The 20,370-nt window shown below is 54.7% G+C and overlaps 1 protein-coding gene and 1 long non-coding RNA gene across 5 annotated transcripts in view; both read right to left on the reverse strand.

Moving 5' to 3' along the window:
• Positions 1–4,344: 4,344 nt before the first annotated feature.
• Positions 4,345–5,330, reverse strand: LOC140697942 (uncharacterized). The gene is made up of 2 exons (XR_012075326.1): positions 5,004–5,330; positions 4,345–4,921 (listed from the first exon to the last, which is right to left on the reverse strand). It is a non-coding gene; the product is annotated as an uncharacterized lncRNA (long non-coding RNA).
• Positions 5,331–10,142: 4,812 nt separating this feature from the next.
• The window catches only part of UNC93A (unc-93 homolog A), a 47,322-nt gene continuing 37,094 nt past the window's right edge, over positions 10,143–20,370 (reverse strand). For 3 of the 4 annotated variants that reach the window (XM_072966210.1, XM_072966212.1, XM_031679881.2), the window contains one exon: positions 17,907–18,282. In XM_072966210.1, coding sequence (XP_072822311.1) covers positions 18,017–18,282 — 266 coding nt within the window. In that variant the 3' untranslated portion in view covers positions 17,907–18,016. Of the gene's footprint in view, positions 10,347–17,906; positions 18,283–20,370 lie in introns of those variants that run through there. The other variant, XM_072966211.1, reaches the window with a different exon arrangement.

Consider the following 20,370-nt stretch of genomic DNA (forward strand, 5'->3'; position numbering starts at 1 on the left):
CTTCCACATAGCATCCTTTATAGAGCCCCGTGCGTGTCACTGGGGCACTGGCCACCTGCCCCTCCAGGAGGCCGGGGACTTGCTCTCTCTAACCAACTCCACTTCCCATAGACAGTGAGTAACAGAACCCAACGGATCAGGATGCCCACTGGAGTCCAGCGGGTCTGGTCTGCAGACATTGGCTGACCCTGCAGAGGGCGCTTCCTGGGGATTTCGTGGGCTGGCCGGGGCTTTCCACCCCTGCTGACTATGATGACCCAGAGATGGGTCTGTTACCAAGCCCGTCGGTGGCCATGTGGCTGGTGAGCCCAGACCGGGATTTGGACCCAGCTCTCTGACCTCGGAACCAGCTCACAGGACCTCAGAGATGCCCCATCCAGGTGTCGGGTGGCTGATGACGTAGAGCCCATCCCGCCTCCTCCCAGACTTCGAATCCGTATTCTCACCCCGCGGCAGCACGGCTGGATGCATGGTCCGGCTTCCACGTCTGGGTGGCGGGGCTGCGAGGGGGCTGTGAGGGGGCTGCAGAGATTGCGGGGGAGGCTGGGCTTTACTGGCCGGTCTGCAGTCTGTTTCCTGCAAATGCATCCAAATCGTTGAATCATCAAAGTTATAGGCCAGACGCCGGCATGAAGCCTTGCAAACACCCTGAGGACGTGAGTGGGGGGTACTTTCTAGCGGATTAAGGGCAGCGCTAACAAGTCTGACCCGCACTCACCGTGTGGACTTGCAAGTCTATGGTGCAAGGAGTTAGCTAGGACACTCCTGAGGCGGCAGGATGATTCTCTGTCTGTCTCTTAGTCTGAGCTCTGGTACTTGGTGGATTTCCAGACGCCCGCCGGGTCTGGGCTCAGTGCCCGCCACAGGGCTGCAGAGTTATTTGTAAGGACAGTACCTGCTCTCAGAAGGACACACCTGACTTGAAGGAAACAGGACACATATATGATAAGAGTGTGTGGACACAATTTTATTTTTATTTATTTGGAGGGGGGCAGATAATTAGGTTTATTTATTCATTTTTAATGGAGGTCCTGGGGATTGAACCTAGGACCTTGTGCATGCTAAACACGTGCTCTACCACTGAGCCGTACCCTCCCCCTTAGACACAGCTTTAAGGACAGAAGATCAGAAAGTCAGTGATACCAGGAGCACACGACACATCAGGGATGAAAGCCTGGAGCAGCCTCTCCCCTCCCCGCCCACCTCCCCTCCCCTGAGCTCAGAAGCCCGCCCTCCACGGGAAGGGTCTGGCTGTTGTAGAGTTTGCTTTAGAGCAGGGAAGCTCCAGGTGCTGCACTCCAAGTCTCTGATGAATTGTGGGAGACGACACCAGAAACGCGATCACCTTGTCTTCCTTCTTTGCTACTTTCTCAGTCAAAGACACTTGACGCAAAGCAGTAAATCTGGGTTGAGTTTATGGTGTGGCCTTTGGGAAGCTGGGATATTTTCTTTTATTATTTTTCATTGGTTTCTGGCCACCTTTTTTTTTTTTAATTGAAGTGCAGTCAGTTACCAGGTGTCAGTTTCTGGTGTACAGCACAGTGTCCCCGTCATGTGTTTATATATATGCATACACATATATTCATTTTCATTAAAGGTTACTACAAGATATTGAACGTAGCTCCCTGTGCTATACAGAAGAAACTTGCTTTTTAAAAAAACCTACTTTTATAGATAATGGCTAACATTTGTAAATCTCAAACTCCCAAACTTATCCGTTCCCACGCCTTCCCCTGGTAGCCGTAAGATTGCTTACTATGTCTGCGAGTCTGTTTCTGTTTTGTAGAGGAGTTCATAGTGTCCTTTTCGTCTTCTTTTTTTGTTTTTAGATCCCACATGTGAGTGCTCTCATATGGTATTTTTCTTTCTCTTTCTGGCTTCCTTCACTTAGAATGACGATCTCCAGTCCATCCATGTTGCTGCAAATGGCATTATTTCATTCTTTTTTATGGCTGAGTAGGATTCCATTGTACACAAAAATCACATCTTTATCCAGTCATCTGTCGATGGACATTTGGGTTGTTTCTGTCTTGGTATTGAACACTGGGGTGCATGTGTCTTTCTGAATTGTGTTTTTCTCTGGCTATACCCCAGGAGTGGGATTGCTGGATCATGACATCGCTTATATGTGGAATCCAAAAAAAAGGACACAAATGAACTTATCTACAAAAAAGAAACAAAGTCACAGACATAGAAAACAAACTTGTAGTTACCAAGGGCGGAAAGGGGTGAGGAGGGATAAACTGGGAATTCAAAAACTGCGCATCTTGGGGGGTGATGGAAGCGCTGGCTGTTTTGATCGTGGTGGTGGCTTCATGGGTGTGTGCAGCTATCAAAATTCATCAAGTTGTACATCTGGAATCTGTGTAGTTTACTGTGCAGGAACCAGACCACAATAAAGGTGCTAAACAAACAAACAAAGCAACATTACTCTGCTTGGGACATTAGCATCTTGACAGGACGTGGAGAGGTGGCTTACCTGACATCTTTCACCCCCCACCCCAGACTGTCCTCCCTGCTGGGGAACCAAGAGGCCCAGAAGAGCATCCTTTGCTGCCTCCACGGTCATCTGTGCCACCGGCCAGTTTGCAGCTGGACCGTGATTAATAACTACACACACACAGTTGCACAGGTGGACATGGGGAGTTTGCTCAACAGACTAGGATGTCTTGAAGGCGAGGTGGGAGGACCCGGGGGGCAGCGGACCTCGCTCTGCGCTGCTGCGTCTGCGGGGCCCCACACGTCTGTGAGATCTGCTTACGCTCAGTGCCCGTGGGATCTGGTTCAACCTGGCCTGACAGCTGGGCCTCCGTGACCCCTCACCTGTGGTCCTGAGGTGGCTGGAGCACGTGCAGCAAGGAGACCTTAACTCTGCCCTGGGGGAATTTGGCGAGTGGGTGCCACGCCTTCACACTGCCTTCCAGGACCCAGAGTGACCTCAGTGTCACAGGAATGCCCCCTATTTCTTCAGCATTCCTTCTAGAAGATTCTGATCAAGATTTCCTGTTTCCTCTTTTGTTGGTTCCCTCTAACCCCGAGTCACAGAGAAACAGAATCCAGTTTTAAAATAAAATAAGAACCTTCACTTTCAATGCAAGACATTTCCAGTCCCCCGAAGATTTCTCAGAATCAAACATCCCAGCCCACTTCCCAGACTCCTTTAGTGAGCAGTTTCTGCAGCTGCTCGGTCCCCGGCCCTCCGGCTGGAGAGCAGGCTTGGGCTTCTCGGGTCTGAGTCCGCGTCCCTTTCTGGGCTGCCGGCTCCGCCAGCTTGCAGTTTGGGGTATGAGGACAAGGAAGAGCCCTGACACCCCACGCCTGGTTTTCCCGGGGTCCCGAGCTGGGCGGCCTCCGCCCCTCCTCTCAGTGTCCTTCCCTGTCTGGCTCACTCCTGCTCGCGGGGTTTCCAGAGGTATTTGCGGGGGAAGATGGAACACACGCCCATTCCATCCTCCCGGACGTGCGGGCTGAGTGTTTCTAGAGAACGACCAGATGCCGCCTTGTGGCCCCCTGGCCACGCGTTGTGTCTGCTCTGCCCCAGCAGCACTGTCTGTGTTCTCTCCTCCCCGTCCCTTAGCGTCTGTGCACCGGACACAAAGTTTATGCACAGAGGTTTCCTGTCACTCTGGAAACTCTTACGTCAGCACGTTATTATTTCAGTTGAATTGGCCGTAAGACTTGTACCACCCAGACTCGGCCTGTTCCTCTTGACGGATGGCTCAAGGCGATTCCTGCCCTAAAAACTTCAGAAGTGCAAATAAGATCACCTCTCCTTAATAACACATGCTTTCCTCGCCTCCGTTAAGACTCACCTTCACATCTAAGGAGTCATCAGAACCTGGCTCACAGTAAAGGAGTATTTAAAACAAACACTGAGGGACAGTGAGAGCTAATCTCTGGTTTTCCAGCGACGGAGGTCACAGGTCTCGGTCTCACTAGGACCCTGGGCACTTGTGGAAAAGGTGTCCCTTTATTTGCCTGACAGTGTAGGGTAGGAGTTTGCTGACAGGTAAGATCAGAGCCACCCTGATGCGCTTGTGTGCTTGGCTCCTCTAATCTTTCCCGGGACGAGGTGGCACTAAATGCACGGATGCTGAAAACAGGCAACGAGCAAGGAGACATCACCGCCTCGTGCCTCAGCTTGCTGGAATGTTTTTCTCTCTTCGTTTGTTTTTGGAATCATCCAGATCTCGTAGTAAAATTCTTTTAGCCGCTTAGAAGCGCGTCCACGTGCACCCTAATCACGCTGAGGGATCACGTTCTTGGCGTGGGTGGTCATCTCGTCCCTGACTTTTGCATCACCCACTAGGCGTCGCCACTCACAAAAATCCAGTCTCACCTTGCTTTAAGTTTTTGCTTTAACTTTTTTTTGTGGTCAAAACAAGCATAAAATAAAACTGGCCCCTTGCGACACTTAGCACCTCTGTCTCATTCTGGAACATTCACAGTGCTGTGCAGCCATCATGACTATCACCACCATCTAGTCCCAGAACAGTTCTGTCACCCCCAGAGGAAACCCTGTCCCTGTCTGCTGTCGTTTCCCGCCCCCCCTCAAGCTCCTGGAAACCACCAATCTGCTTCCTGTTTCTGTGGGTTCGCCGGTTCTGGGCGTGTCATGTGAGTGGAATCGTGCGACCCGGGAGCTTTCTGTCTGGCTTCTTGGTGTGCAGTCTGCAGGGAATCCCGGAGCTTCTGTGTCCTTCCTGTCTGGGAGGAACGGAGCACGCCTGGATCTGGGAGGTTCTGACGCTGCTGCTGGGACGGCCACCTGACAGCCACAAGGCCGACGGAAAGGGAGCGAGCTCCTCGCACCAGGCCTGACTTGAGGCCCGGGATCTATATACAAATAACGGAGTCATTTGTGTGTTTGGAGGAGAGGGAGGTTTTCAGCAATTCACTTTACTCCAGACGGCTGATCATCCTGTTGACAAAAATAATTTTGAACAAAATGTCGCCTATTAAAAAACAAAAAGTCAACCCCTGGTCTTTTACACTGTTCTCACCTAATAATTCTTTTAAGATGTGATAATAGTCTCTCTCACATTAAAGATGCACAACGCAATTGTCATGAAGCACGTCCAAGAGCAGGCGCGGGCGAGCGGGGCCTCCCAGGAGAGCCGAGCCGCCAGACCGGGACGCGGGCGCCGCGCCCACCCCTGAGCTGGCCCTGCCGCGGCGGAGGTGCTGTACTTGTGTCCAGACCCGCGGCTTTGGTCCCAGTGACGTCACGAGGCTGGGGAACAGGTTGCTGCCTCCCCTGAGGTAGACACCCGCGTTTTCAAAAAAAAGTTCCTTTCTTTGTTTTCTTCCTGCCACCTGGGGACGCTGCTTCTGACGCCGAATCCGTCCGTAGACGCTCTGAAAGCAGCTTCACTGAAGGGGAGACGAGCGCGAAGTCGCCCGCTCGGGGTCCGGGGCGGCGCTGCCGGCGGGCGGGGCGCGCGGGGAGATGCTGGCCGCGTGGCTGCAGGACCCTGGCGGGGGGACCTGCCCTCGGACGGCGGTTCGGCTCGGGGCGGCTGTCGTCGACAGAAGCAGGCCCGTCTTCCCGCTGGTCGGTTCTCTAGGCTGGGAGCCCCGTTCGTTCCCAGGGCGCGTTCGCCCCGCTTTCTTCACGGCAGACGCCTCCTTACCCAGCGCTCTGCTCGGGAGCGCAGGGCAGACGCGCAGGCGTGGCCGCATCCGCCGCCGCGCGCAACGGAGCGGCTGCAAGCTGCGGTCGCGGCCCGGCTGCGTCCCTTCCTCTCCGTCCGCAGGCCGCGGGGGAGACCCAGCGCAGCGGTGTCGCGGACAGGCTTTCTCCTCACCCGTCCAGCAGTCCAGCAGTCCAGGGGCGGGGCCGGGCTGAGGCTGACCTCCAACAGCCAGGGCTTCACGAGCTCACCAGCAAAGCAGCAAACCCAAAGAGCTCGCAGCAGCTGGCCGCGCAGGGGACCGAGGGAGCGGGGCGAGGAAGCCGAGGGTCGCCATGTGCCGGGTTCTCTGCCACAGAAGCAGGGCGGCCCCGTGCCAGCTCCGCAGGGCCCGCTGCCTCCGCGGCCGCCCTCCTGCCTCTCGGGCGTCTCACACGCGGCCCGGCTTACGGCTGCCGCTGACGCAGACACGGATGCGGAGGCCACGCCTGCGCCGGCCGCAAGGAGAGGGCTGCAGACTCAGGCCTGTGCTGCGCGCGTCAGCACAGAGCAAAGCCTCCAGTCGCTGCAAACGACAGTCCCTCTCCCTCGAGGTGCTCCCGCCGCTCGCACGCCGGCGGCCGCCCGGGGCCCGGCACCCGCCTCCCTCGAAGTGCGCGGCCTGGGGCACTTCGAGCGGAGGGGCGAGCTCGTCGGGGGGCTGCACGGCCTCGTCATGAGCTTCGGGTCATGGCCGGGGGTCCTTCCTGGTGAGCCGGGTGGTGCCGGGCGCTGGTGACGCTGAGGTGCTCCGGCACCGGGAGGACGCCCTCCAGGCCCCCACGTTTTGCTCGCGGTGATCAAGCTTGTCCCCCGCACCAGGAGGACACTGCCCCACTTCCAACGTGGTCGCGTCAGCTCGGAACGCCAGGGGTTTCAAGACGGCCCCTGCGGGGTCATCGTCCGCCTTCAGATAAGGTTTCCTTTTCTGAAAATGGATGATCAGAAAAGCGTTAGAGGGCGGGCCGAGAGGTCACAACCTAGTGGGGCTTTCGCTGGAAAGGCTTCACGTCTGAGGTCAGCTGTTTTGTCTGCTTTGCTGCCGGACGTGCGGCCCCGTCGGTTACCTGCCTCTGTTCACAAACACTCCGTCTCTGCTCCCCGTGCACCTGCAGCCCGCCTCCTCTCCCTGGTTATTTCCTTCTGGGAGAGCCAGTTAAATGTGTTTGCAGGGACGCCGTCAACGCTCTCAGGAGCCAGTCTCTTGCGGCCCCGTAACTGTAGTGAGTTCATTATTTTGGCCAAAAAAAGTCCAATTTTGTGCAGCTAAATGAATCTGAACATGTGCCAAGCACTTGAAACGATGGTGTGTGACCAGCAGGGGTCTCACGGGCCTGAGAAGTCCTAGGAGTGAGGCCATGGCCCCTGTGATGGCCTCTGGGTTACCACCTTATACCCCCAGGGCCCGGAGCTGTTTCAGTGGCCAGAGGCCTGGTTTATGCAGATGTGTGGGAATTTGCCAGAAAGAGGTGAGAAGGAAAATTTGAATTTTTAAAAACTCACTCTGCAATACCAATGGTTATCTGAGGATTGTTCTGACATCCTGCAAGGCCAATAGGAAATGCAGAGTCAACATTTTTATGAACTTTCAAAGAAAGAAAACAAGATCTTTTGGGAGAAAAATTAAAACTGATGACAAAGCCTGACTTTTCATTACAACCTAGGAAGAAAAGGTAAAACTCGTCAAAGCCTCTGAGGGAAAGCGCGGACACTCCAAGGTCCTCAAGAGACAAACGCATCAAAAGCCCCACGTTCAGGCAGTTTGCCTTGTCTCTGTGACAGCGTTTGTACTGTCCGTGCATAGTTTATCACACAGGTGACATCAGTAACGCATTGGATGGAAATTCTGGGGTGTTGGGGAGAGTCTGACTGATATAAAAGGAATAAATTGTGACGTATACTGTGCTTTCAGGGAAGCCAGTTTGGACAAGAAAGAAAGGAAGGAAGAAGGAAGGAAGCACGGATGGTGGTGGGGGCGGGAGGGAGGGAGGGACAGAGACCCCCCTTGGTCACCCACCTCCTTCTCCGCACTTGACAGGGGAGGGGACACGGGGAGGAGTTGGCGGGGGCGGCGGGGGCGGGGGGGGGGGGGAGGAGGCAGTCTGTTGCCGAGTGACCTCGTTTCGAAATCTGAAGCTGCCTGCAGAGTGTGGGTTGCCTCTGATACTGAGGGTGTTAACAGGCTAGGTCGGCGGCCCCAAAGGAGGTTCCGGGAGAGCTGTGAACAAAGCAGCTTCAGCCAAGTGCCCCGGCGCCTTAGGCGTTGTTACTGCTTTGACCGGGGACGTACAGGATTTATAAATCTGTCATGGCTGTTAAGAAGATTCAATCTTTGCCACTTATTGTGACGTTTTCAAACTGTGTTCCATGGAATTAACACGTATATCAAGCAGTGTGTGTGTGTGTGTGTGTGTGTGTGCGCGCGCGCGCACGCACGGCAGGGAAGCGGGTGGGGGAGGCTGGGTCACATGATTATGGAGGCAGAATTACACAGAGTTGAAAGATTTCTTCTCTTTGTTTCCAAGAAACAGGCTGCGTTTCCCCAAGTTCATTTGATCATGACACACTCTTAACGTGTGTGTGACATCAGTTTCACAAAACCAGCTAAGAAACGCGGAGTCCAGTAGGCCAGATGAAACATTGTCCCATTTCTGGCACCTTCCACCTGCTCCCACCTGGGGAGTGGACCTATCAGAGGCTCAAAAAGAGAAGGTGGGGTGAAAACAGGGCCTGTTTCCTCTGGAATCAGTGCTCAGAGACCAGGGGCTCACCTTCCCCGGCTCTGCCTGAGCAAGAGCAGAAGTCCCGACAGGCGCCGCAGCCTGGCTTCCCTCCCCCTGTGGAGCCGAGAAGGCCAGCAGGTCACCCGGGGGGGGGGGGGGCTGGGGGGAGGGGGTGTGTCTGAGGAGACGCAAGTCCTGGAGGGCTGGTCCCACAGGGCACCCACTGACCTTGGACCCCATTTCAACTAAGTGTCCCTTTTCCTGTTCAATTTCATTAAGAAACCAAATATGTAATTGAGAGTTTTTTCCTTCTCCATAAAAGTTCTCCTGGACCTACCTGAAATGTCTTTATTCTGCCTGGTTCCCACTGACGGGCGCTGACAAGAGCAAGTAGTTTAGGTGTGTGTAGGGTGCACGTGGGTGCACGTGGAGGGACCGAAGACAGGCTGGGGACAGCCTGAGGCCGTTGTGTTGGGGAGGGCGCCAGGGCTCTGTCTGGGGAGGAGGGATGCAGGCAGCGATGGCTGAGGTGGGCGGGGCCAGCAAGGACCCTTCCCCTTCCCGGGAGGGGACGCAGGACTGGGCTCCCACCTCCCTGGTCTGGAAAGGAGAAAATGCTACTTTTAAAGTGGACTGACTGCAGATATCCCCGTTACTCTAGGTGTGGCAGCACCTTTGCCTGCAGGGCAAAGTTGCCCGCATGGGAATAAATAAAAGCAGAGCCCCTTCGGCGTGCATTTCTGTTCTGAAGCAGCAGGACGCAGCCCCCCAGGGTCAATGAGTCACACCGGCTCCCCTCCCAAGAGGCTCCCTCGTGGGTGAGACGATGTTGTATGTGGAGTTCCCTAACAACTTGTTCCCTTGCTGGTCTGAGCTGTGGGGGAGGTCCTCGCGGCTAGAAGGGGGCATGCTGACATGGGAACGATGCTCACGGCCGAGGCAGGACCTAGCGAGGCTGAGCTCCTGCTCAAGGTGTGGCCAGTGGTCCGTGAATCATGGAAGGAACATCCACGAAGACATGGTGTTTCGCCCTTCGTGTCCCAGGCTCGTACAGTTTTTCCTCACTTCAACCACGAGTAAACAATACTGAAAGCACAGAATGCATAGCAGGTTCTTATTCATGGCTCATTTCTGCCTCAAATGCCCTCCCCTTTTTATAACATCCCACTACCTTCGTCAGGAACCAGGAGACAGTGGCTAACTCTACCTTCCTGGTTTGGAACCCAAAATTCAGTGGAAAATTCTACTTCTAAATAAAATAAGCATCAGAAAATTTATCATTTTACCAGATAAACCCTAGATCTTTACAGCTCTTCCCAAGTGGCCAAGTGCGTAAGTCAGTAACTACACATACACACACACACACACACACACACACACACCTTTCAGTATGTGGATTTCTAGGCTGTAATACATAAGATGTATTGGTGGGAAATTGACTACATGACTGACAATAAAATGAAATTAATTAAAGATACAAAAACCATAAAATTATAGTAGTCTGGGGTATTTTATTGCACAGCCAGAGTCCTGGCTATTTCCTGAAGGCATCCATTTATATTAATTGATGCTTATAATAATTTAAAATATTAAATTGAACTCTCTGTGCTCAGACTAAAAAGGCAAAGAAATGCATCATGTGACACACATGCAAAATACAAATATACATATACATATAAAGACACAAAAATGTATGAAATTATTAATTATTTAAATATATTTGCTGCCTATCCAGGACAGAAGTGGAAATACTTGTCAACTCAACAGCCTGAACTTTTACAGTTTTCTAAGTTTGAACGTAGATGGCTCAGCCTGGTTGGAAGAGCTGTCACAGGGCCCACAGATGTGCTGAAAAGAAGCCAAAAACGTTCTCTTTGAACTTGGAGCACTTCATCTGGAAGCACAGTTCTCAGCCCCACTGGGCAGACACACTGATGTGTCATGATTGGTCCTGGGATGTGTTAAAGCGTAATTTTATTAATAGTGTGTAAAGCGCTCAAGTTTGCTGCAAAAAATTATTACGGATATCCAGTCATATTGATAGCGTCAAGATCTCCTGCGGATATTTCCATGTCTCCCTCAGGTGGGAGGCCCGGGGGAGGGGCTATGCGAAGTGGGCCGTCCTTCATAGGTGAGCGACCACAGACCTGCAGACACTGGGAATATTCCTTGTCGAGGGGCCTGATGGAGAGGGCGTCCCTTGGGGGCATTCCCAGAGATCCAGGTCAGCCTCCAAGTAAAAACTCCCAGAAGGAAGCTGGGACCCACCGGGCTGCTCCCCTGGTTACTGCCCGAAGGGATAGGGAGTCCCCGGCCCCAAGGATGGAGCCCTGGTGCTGTGTCTCTGTGACTAGAGGAAGAGTCCTGACTGGAGTCCCCCTCAGCTCCAGGAGAAGAACCGAGCCCCAGGCACAGTCGCTGGGAGCTCTGGGCCTGAGACCAAGCAGAGCGTCAGCCGTCGTCAGCACCCGCAGCGGCACCTGCAGGTCATGGAGGCCGGCACCCTCTCTGTGTGTGCCCGACTCCGCTACTGCGAGCATCACCCACCGGACGTTCCTTAGGCCAAAGCCCCACCTGGATGGAAACTAACAGCGCGCGGTGCCCGGGGCCCACCATTCACCCACGCCACGCGTGAGCCAGAGCCCGCGGGGGCACAGACAACCTGGGAAGGTGCTGCCGGGGGCACCCCGCCCAGACAAGTCACGTCCCGTGCCTTCTGACGGCCGTACTGTGGACGACTGCATCCGCGCACGAGCAGCCACTGAGGACCATCCCGACTCTGGAAGCCGCTTCCAGACGTGTGATTAGGGCGTCATCATAATTACAGGGTTTCCTGGGCTCTTGGAGTCTGGTTCAGCCCTGGCCGCACACTCTCCTGGCTTATGGAGGAAGCTTCTCTTTCCCATCCCCTGATGATCTTGTGGGGCCCACGGGGGGAGGGACGTCAGCCAAGACAGCATTTCTATCACCGCGGGAACCGTCATTCCCGGGGACACCCCTGTGGGCCCATTGCTTCTCCCGCAAGACTGATCCCAGCTCGAGAGTTACGTGGAGGGCGGGCTCCCAGTGCCCGTCGCGAGTTCTCACACCCTCTTCTTTTCAAAATAAACCCTCAAAAGAGAATTAGGAGTCAAGTTTTTTTTTTTTTAAATTCACACTTTACTTTTTAGCACCTTCATTGCTTAAAGGGCAAACTACCCCTCCAGGCAAACTTCCCATCTGAATCGGGATCCAGCTAGAGTCTCAACCATCTCATTAAATGTCAAGCCCTTCAGTCATCATGGAACTGAGAGGAAAGATTTGGGGGTCAGGGAGGGGACCCTCCTTGGGTGACCCTGAATAGGATGCTGCAAACCAACAGAGGTGCCACCGAAGCAGAGAACCAGTTTCTCTGAGAAACAGCGGTCAGCGCACATGACCAGTGCTCCTGCTGGCGGCTTACACGTGCACAAGATGAACGTAATAGACTACACGTTGCTATAAAAAGACGTTGATTTTTAGAATTTCAAAAAATGAAATCCAAAAATATTTTCCCTGCCTTTATTTGGAATGACTGACGATTGACTTTACAAAGCCTGTATGTTCATGCATCTCTGGTGAAAATGTGATTTAACTTTTTTTTAACTAGTAACAGCCTCACCTTTAGTCATATTGCAAATACCTATTTTTTTAAAATGCCATTTTGTTGTGAATGTAAAATTCATACACACAACCGATATTTCACACTGCTTAGCACAGAGATTTTCAAATTTAGGAGTTAGTTGTTTCAACATTTTTTTAAAATGGAGGCACTGGGGATTAAACGCAGGACCTTGTGCGTGCTAAGCACGTGCTCTACCACTGAACTGTACCCTCCTGCTGTTAAACATTTTTGTCAAATGGGAGCAAACAGCAGCTGGAGGCCCTGGTATGAATTTTCTAGGTAGTGAAGCCAGTTTACGAAGAGTCGGCTTCAGCCACCTGTCTCAGGATCGCCGTCGTCCTGTTCATTCTCCTTTTCTGACGCATAGTTTACAGCTTCCCGCTGTGGTTTCCAGTTTACATGAAATATAGAATGCTTCTCACATAAAAAAAAATACCTGTATACATTTTGCCCTATTTTTTAAGTTGGTTGACTTAAAATAAGAGTTCTACACACACTCTATTTGGTGCACCTAAACCAGATATCACACTGGAAATCAACTGTACTTCAATAATAATTAAAAAAAAGGGTTTCTGCATACTATCTACATGTTCTTTGGGGAAAATGTCGGTATTGCCTTGAACCCGGGACAGTTTGTATTATTCTAGACAGAGTCCCTGTGCCATTTTTGATGTTGATTATAGGGAAAGGGCTATTTTATCACTAAAGCCTTCAGTTTCACGAGGGCAAGTCCACTTCCAATCACTCCTTGCCCCCAGAACCCCAGTTCCCGTGTCCCCTTTCTGTAAACACTGGCGAAGGGAACCGACTTGCAATGAAAACCCCAGCATAGTCCCAGGACTCACCAGGCTGAATCTGCCCTTTACAGACTAATACAAAAAGGGAGGGCTTTTGGCCTCTTTGAGAGCCTTTGGTCACTGCCTACGTCTGTCTGAGAGCCACCTGCTCAGCATGGCATCCAAGGCCCCCGGCCCTGCTCGGCCTCAGGCCCCATCCCAGCCCCACCTCCCAGCCCCCGGAGGGGGTCAGGACGGTCAGCCTCTACGTTAAGCTCTGGTCCTCGGAAACCTTTGTCACCGACGTTGTGTTTATCCTGTTCGCCCTGGTGGGGCAGCAACCCAGCACACAGTAGGCCCTCTGCGTATTTTCTGGACTGACCGTGGTTGGAGCGATACATCCCCGCAGGGACAGGTGCGGCAGACTGGACAGTGACCGCAGGTCAGGGCGCGCACTCACCGCTCCTGGCGGCCCTGGACCCCTGTGCTCTCGGGAAGGGTGGGTCCAGGGACCAAGCACCACCCATGGGGCCACCCACGGGGCCGCCCTCCAGCTCTGGGCATGACGTCCATAGGTGGCTCCCTGAACCAGGCGTGGTGTGAACGCAGGACGGCCTCCTGGTCAGGCCTGGATCCGAGGCTGGGGGGCGGGTCCCCCTCAGCAGCCGCAGAGTCCAGTGCACAGGGGCAGGGCTGGAAGCTGCCCTGCTGGCCGCCAAGCAATGCTGCTGCTCCCTCACAAAGGGGTCACCCCCTCAGGGGCAGTGCTGAGGGCCGGGACCCCGGTCAGGATGTGGTTGCAGGGTTCCTCCATCTGTGCTCCAGGGGCTTCCCTCTTTCCAGGGACCCGCACAGGCCACAGTCTTGGTGGTCCCACCAGCTACACGCCTGGGGACTCAGAGAAGAGGCACTGGGCCCCTCCAGGGCATCCTGGGCCTTCCTTGGGCTTTTCCGTATTGGGACCTCAAAATATACCATTTCTACCCCAAAACAGTTGAGTTTCCAAAATGAATCTTGATTATTTGTTGAAGCCATGTTTCTACCAGAGAACCGGTTGGACCCACCCTCCAGCCAAGGCTGAACGCTTCCCCCCTACCCCACCGTCTCGCCCCGCCTTCCAGGGCGCAGGGGCCCCGCCTGTGGACTCCGCAGCCTGAACCCGTGAGAACCATCTGGCATTTCAAAGTCGGGAGCCGCACGACAGCCTCTTTGCACCCAGCCCATTCAGGCTCCGGCGTGTTACCACCTCTGCTGGTGGGTGTTTAATGTTTCACCGTCATCTGCCTCATTACAGGCACTGTTACAGTCGCTCAGGACCAAATGAACCGCTCCACTTAACTGCATGCAAACCGCATGACACGCAGCCGCAGCTGCGGGCTCGCGGTAAAGGGGATGGGGACGGCGGTTTTCTAATTAGCAAACCAAGGACAAAAGGAATTCACTGTACGTGGCCTAGAGGACTTTTTCTTTTTCCGGTTGACATGTTCGCTTCCCGTTAATTATGTATGGTTGTCCTCCAGCCATACTTGCTGGTAAATTTTGTAAAAACTTAGTGTCATTAAATTCTTCCCCTGTCTTCAAACACATCGCACAAAGGGCGGGTCTGGCAAGGATTTCAGTGATGTGCACGGCAGGGGAGGCAATCCAGGTGTGAGTCATGTTATCCGGGTTTGCATCGTTTAGCTGAGCGATTTATACATCCTGAATTTGTTCAACAATTTTTCCATTTTTCCTTCAATCAGAAATGGATGCATGAGCTGGAGCTTCCAAGACTTGAAGCTAAGTGCCTGCCTGGGCATCTGGGCTGCGAGAGGAGGCAACGGTCCAGATGAGAGGCGGTTGCCAAGGGAACCTGAACAATAAGGAAATTCATGGAGCGCTGATTTGATGAAAATGATCGCTGTTTCCCAAAGGGAGCGCAAGGAGCAAGCATGTTTCTCCAAGCTGTTTCATGTCGAGCCTCCTTCTGATGGTTTCTCTGAATTTTCCACTGGGCTCAGTTCTCTCCTTGGCTTGCGTCCCCTACAGGATCCAGGGCCCTCCTCAGACACGGAAAGGCTTCAGGACGGCTCAGTGCCTCCCGGTCACCGACCACACGCAGTTTGGACTGTGTGGTCAGAAAAGTGACTCAGAGGTGCATCCACGAGCCAGGGCAGTGCTGACCCAGGACCACCTTCCGCCCCGACCCCAGGCTGCCGCTCACGCAGTATGGGGTTCTCTCCCTCATCAGTTACATGGACCTCACAAGCGTCCACTAGTGATAGCATCAGTCTGACCTCAACTTCAAGTGCGCATGCCTGCTCTTTGCACCTGGACAGTTTCATCTGACGTGCCCTCCTCTGATCAGGTCAGGAGGAGTTTGGACTCATGACGATGTTGAAATCTAAAGTTTTGCTGGAGTCCTAGGAAACTCTGAACTCATGATAGAATTTTCACTATTCTGTTACACCCCAGCCCCACCCAGGGGAGCACAGAGACCCACGCTTCCAGCAGCTGATAGGAAAAGCATCCCATTTCCCAAGCCCCAGAGAGGGCGGCGTGGAGAGCAGCACGATTGCGGGAACTTGGAGGTCTTTCCTGGCCCCACCAGCGACCAAGTGACCAAGCCTTTGCCGTTCACTGAAACCTGACACTGCAGCCCGGTGCACTGGAAGGATGGTACTGAGAGTGGACTTTTATTGACTCGCACCATCACCTCACTACTGCTTGAAGGACCTAATGAACAGGGTATTTTAATAATAAAAACCTTGAGAGAAATATGTGTAAGTGCGTAAGACGAGTCTGTGGTTTTGGAAGCTGCTGTTCTTGGGCGAACTGACATGAGCGGGTCCCCAGGGGTCCAGGTGGGTGGTGGTCTGTTTCCTGGTCTGGGTGCTGGCTACATGGGTGTGTTCCATTTGTGAACTATACCAAATCATACACCGATAAATGTAAATTTCTGTCCTTATGTTACAATGCAATAAAAAGTTCCAAAACCTTAAGTGCATCTATCTCAGGTGAAAAAGGGCATTTAGGATCATGCCTCTCTCGCCTTCTAGTAGCTAACACCCCCAGCCAGGCGTCTCGCAATCAGGTTCGCGTCCCATGTCTTCAGCTGCGCAGCTGTGGGGCCCGGGACGCGCCAGAACCCTACTGAACAGTCTTGCATTTCTCATCTGTATCCCCTGAGGAGCCTGAGCTAGAACCACCCAATGCCTTCCTTGCCCTGCCCAACCCCCAGTATTTCAGCTGTGTAATGATCCTTGGCCCCCACCCCGGGCTTTAGCGATGGCCTCTTTCCTGGAGAAACCCCTCCGGGAAGGGCGGAAAATCCTCCCCGTCTACACTCCTCTGCTCTCTCGGACCCACTGAGTTCACGTCTTTACCCCCAGACTCCACTGAGCTGCTCTGGCCAGGGACCCCAGCAACCTCACTGCTGCTAAGTCAGTGGCCCACCCTCCACCCTCATGTGACGTCACTCCCAGCCGTCCTCGTTCACCTTACTGGTCACTTTTCCCAGCTCCTCCCCCGCATCTTGCTGTCTCAAAAGGGGCTGGGAAGAACCTCGGTCCTTGTCTTACCCAAAAGAGGAGAATTCAGACGGGAGATGAAAGCACTGTGTAATGAAAGATACTGAAGGATTTATTAGCAAAGGGAACGTGCACCTCCAAGAGCGGGAGGCAGGCTGATCCAAGGGTGGCAGCAGCACCGGCCTTTGCCTGCCCCTCCTCTTACGCCTTCAACTGTTAAAGAGAACCAGCCCTCTCAAGCTAGGGGAGTTCGCGCTTTTCTGTGTGTGGGAAGGCGCAGAGGTCCAGGCCCACTGAAATCACTCCTTTGATGTGCACCTGGCCGTCCAGGGCCAGCGCCCTGTGCTTCCCCATCCTGAGCCCCCTCAGGGGGCACCGCTGGGGGCGCTGCGGAGCCGGCTGCCTGCTGGTCTGCGTGCTGAGTTCCCTCCGCTCGCTGTCGCGGTTGGGGGCGGCGGTCGTCGCTGATGACGTGACGGCCTCAGGATCCTTGTTTACTGATGTGGCTGCAAATATTTTTCATTCACAGAGTGGACACTAATCCAGTCTGGGGGAGGGGGAGGGGGGTCACCCAAGGTCGGGACATCTGCTGCTGGAGTAGAAGCTTCCAGACTCCTGGAGGGTGAGGTGGGAAGTGACCGACCCACTCCCCTGACAGCTGCCCTCCGGCCTGTTCGGATCACAGTCCAGCAGCAGCAGTCCCTGCCTGTTGTCGACCGTCACGACAACCAGCCCGGCTGAACGCGGCCATCTGTCGGAGGCAGCGTCTCCGGGCTGGCCCGAGCTCCTTGTAGGAGTAGTTGTTCACATTCACAGGCGGCGGGAGCCTCCTCGGGACACAAGGGAGGAGAGCACAGGTGGAGAAGAAGGGGTGAGCAGCCTCCGGGGGTGAGAGGAGAGAAGAGAGACCCACGGGGACGCTGTCACAGAGCAGCAGGGGGTGCGGAGACCCGGACGGAGAGCCCGGCTCAGAGAGAGGCGGTGACCGAGTGACCAGCTGCTCCCCCGTGTCAAGGAAGACTGGGTGCGCGTAGGTTCTGAGGGTGAGAAGGGCAGATGGCTCTTAGGACGCTGCCCGGCTTCTAGTGTCTTCAGCCTCACCTGTGTGTCCCGTTGGGGACAACCTTTGCCCGTTGTCCTCCAATGGTCTACAGCATGTGAAGTGACTCACCTGATGACTTCTGCGTGTGTGCTCTGGGTGTTCAGGATAAAAGCGTCTGGATGGGAGACGGCGCCGTGATATAACTGCATTTATTCAGGAACTCCTGCCCCCTGCTCTGGCTTTGGCCCTGACGGACTCCGGGCGGCAGTCCCCGACCGGCCCGAATGTCGTTCAGCGGTTTGTAAAATGACTGGTTTGGGGCTGCGTTTTGGAAGCAGCCTTCAACTCTTAAAAACAACAATGAAACAAGCAGCAGTTGTTGGTGCTAAGAGTCTAAGCCAGTCCCAGTTGGCGGACTGTGCCCTAAATTTCTTTTTTTTGTGCCTGAAACTGATTCCTTCACAAATATTCTGGATTTCCACCAGGAGATGGATGAGGTGGTGGACTGCAAAATTTGGTAGAAAAAAAAACACATAAAAAATGAAATACCATGGAAGTCATTGTAAAGACTCAAGTGTCAACTCGGAGGTGCCTTCAAGCAAAGCCCTCCTGCCCGTGGGCTCCGCCCCACCTGCCGCGGGGTTTGCTGCTTCACATTTTCGTCTGTGTTTCTCCTTCCTCCTCTGGCTTTGTCTGCCGGACGGCAAGCGGCCTGGTCAGCTTCCTGGACTCCAGACACTCGACGACTCCGTACGCCACCATGGCCAGACTCAGGACGCCCAGGAGGATGTAGAGCTTGACGCTGACGCACAGAAACGAGCTGTACCCAAAGGCGATCACGAAGCCCAGGGCCTCCCACAGGCGGTAGTTGGCGAAGGCGGCCTCCTTGTTGTCCTCAAACAGCACCCCGTAGAGAGCTGCGGGGGGAAACTGCGGTGAGGCCTGGCCGTGGAAATGCACACGCCTCCTGCGATGGCGGCAGGAAGTTGTGCGGCTTTCCACGGCCCCGGCGCTCTCAGCAGTCAGGACCTTCCTTTTTGAACAGCGGGGCTAGTTCACGTTGTGGATCACAGCCAGCCGGTCGTGCTCGCCAGCAGAGGGGGACCATCGTGTACGGAGAACCAGGGCTCACGGACGTGAGCGCCGGGGGGTGCCGCCCTCGCCCGCGCCCGCGCCCGCGCCGCGTGGGTGAGGGAAGCCAGGCCCGACCTGCGTGGGTGCCGGTGAGGGACCCGCCCCGCAGAGCCGGAACGTGAGGACGCCTGGAGGCCGGGCTGCGGGGGAGGGACGTGCATTCCTGGGTGAGCACGGGGAGCACCCCCATCCCCAGGACGTGAGCGAGGCGGCAGTGTGTCTGGAAGGCGGACAGCTGGGAAGGGGGATGTTGCCAGCAGAGCGACAGGCCTGCGCACCCGGCCGATGTCCTGCTCTGGTCGCCGGAGCTGCCCAGTCACCATGCCTCCCGTCCCTCCACCGGGAACCTCTCAACCTCCAGGGTGGCCAGGCGCAGACCCTTCTCCTGGCGCCCCCCATCTCCTCCCTCCTTCCTTCGAGGCCCAGGAGGGTGCCCTGCACAGAGGAGGCCCTCACTCTCGTCACCTGGGGAACGGGATGTTTCACCATCAGTTGGAGCCCCTCTCCTGCACCCTCTCCTGGGCTGCCTCGTTGCCTCCTGCTCCAGCCTTGTTCTCTCCCGTGGGTCCCAAGCTGGAGTCAGGTCACGCTTTACCCTCCTTCCCCATGACACCACTGCCTCGTCTGTTTTAACCATTTGGACTTCTATGAAGCACCTACTACGTGGCAGTCACAGCTCTGAGCTCTGCAGACGCAGAGACAAGTGTGATCAGGAGGCTCGGGGCCCCTTCGTCAGACTTGGACCCCGAGTGTTTAGATTTTTCTGTCCGATCCGACTGTTAGAGCAGGCAGGTAGCTAGATATGAGCAGAGAAAGGGGGCCATGGGCCAAGTGGCAGAAAACCATGTTTACATCTTGTAAACAACGGGGGTCCTGGGACAGACCAAGAAAAACAGGATCCTCCAGACTAATAAAAAGCCATACCTTCTGGGTTGACAAGTGTCCTGGAGGCAGAAAGAGGGGACAGGACAGGAATCCCCACCATCCAGCTGTAACCTTTCAATCACTGTGACCTCCGTCCACACGTGACCTTTTGCTTATGATACCTCCCCATCTGAATGTAGCCTTCTGTTCATCATGACCTCATCCAACTTCCCGATCAAGACTAAACAAGGACAAAAGTCCCTCCTCCCCACCTGGGAAGGTAGAGCCGCGATGAAGGTCAGGAAAGACGACCCCACACCCCTCCCTGCCAGTGAATATTCTGCCAGTTCATTTTTACACCCAGAGTATAAGCTTGCCAAGGAGACTCGGGGCAGCTACCCACCTGGGCCTGCCTGCTCTTTCCTTGGGAGTGTACTGTCTGTCCCTTAATAAATCCTCGCTTTGCTTTCCTGACCTCCATGCTTGTTTCTGAATTCTTTCTGCGACAAGACTCTCTCGCCCCAACACGACCTGTCTGGTCACCGCTGGAGTCACCTGTTTCCACATCTCTGGGCTTACTCTACTCCCAGCGGCCCCCAGCCTGTTGCTAGAATCATCTTTCTAAGACGCAACGTGTCACACCACTCCCTGCCGAGTCTCTGGCATCCCGCCGGGGGGAACCAGGCCTTGTGGTGGGGCAGCCCCTCTGCCCCTGGCTGCCCCCGCACACCCCACAACGGCCCACCGACCACGCTTCTACCTTCATGCCTTCACTTGTGACAGGCCTCTCGCGAGGACCTCCGCCTCCCCTGTGACTTTCCAAGAGGTTCTCTGCAGCCGCCATCCCACGAGCATCCTTGGGGGCTCAACCCGCTTTCCCCGCAACATCCGTCCAGTCCTTTCATGCCTTCCACCTACTCAGTCTGTTTCTCCCTCTGTCCCCTGCTAGGCTGTGGACTCCTGAAGGCAGGAACCCATCTCACTTGGAGCGATCATTCCAGTGCTGC

Source organism: Vicugna pacos, chromosome 8 (genome assembly GCF_048564905.1).
Source record: "Vicugna pacos chromosome 8, VicPac4, whole genome shotgun sequence".
Lineage (NCBI taxonomy): Eukaryota > Metazoa > Chordata > Mammalia > Artiodactyla > Camelidae > Vicugna > Vicugna pacos.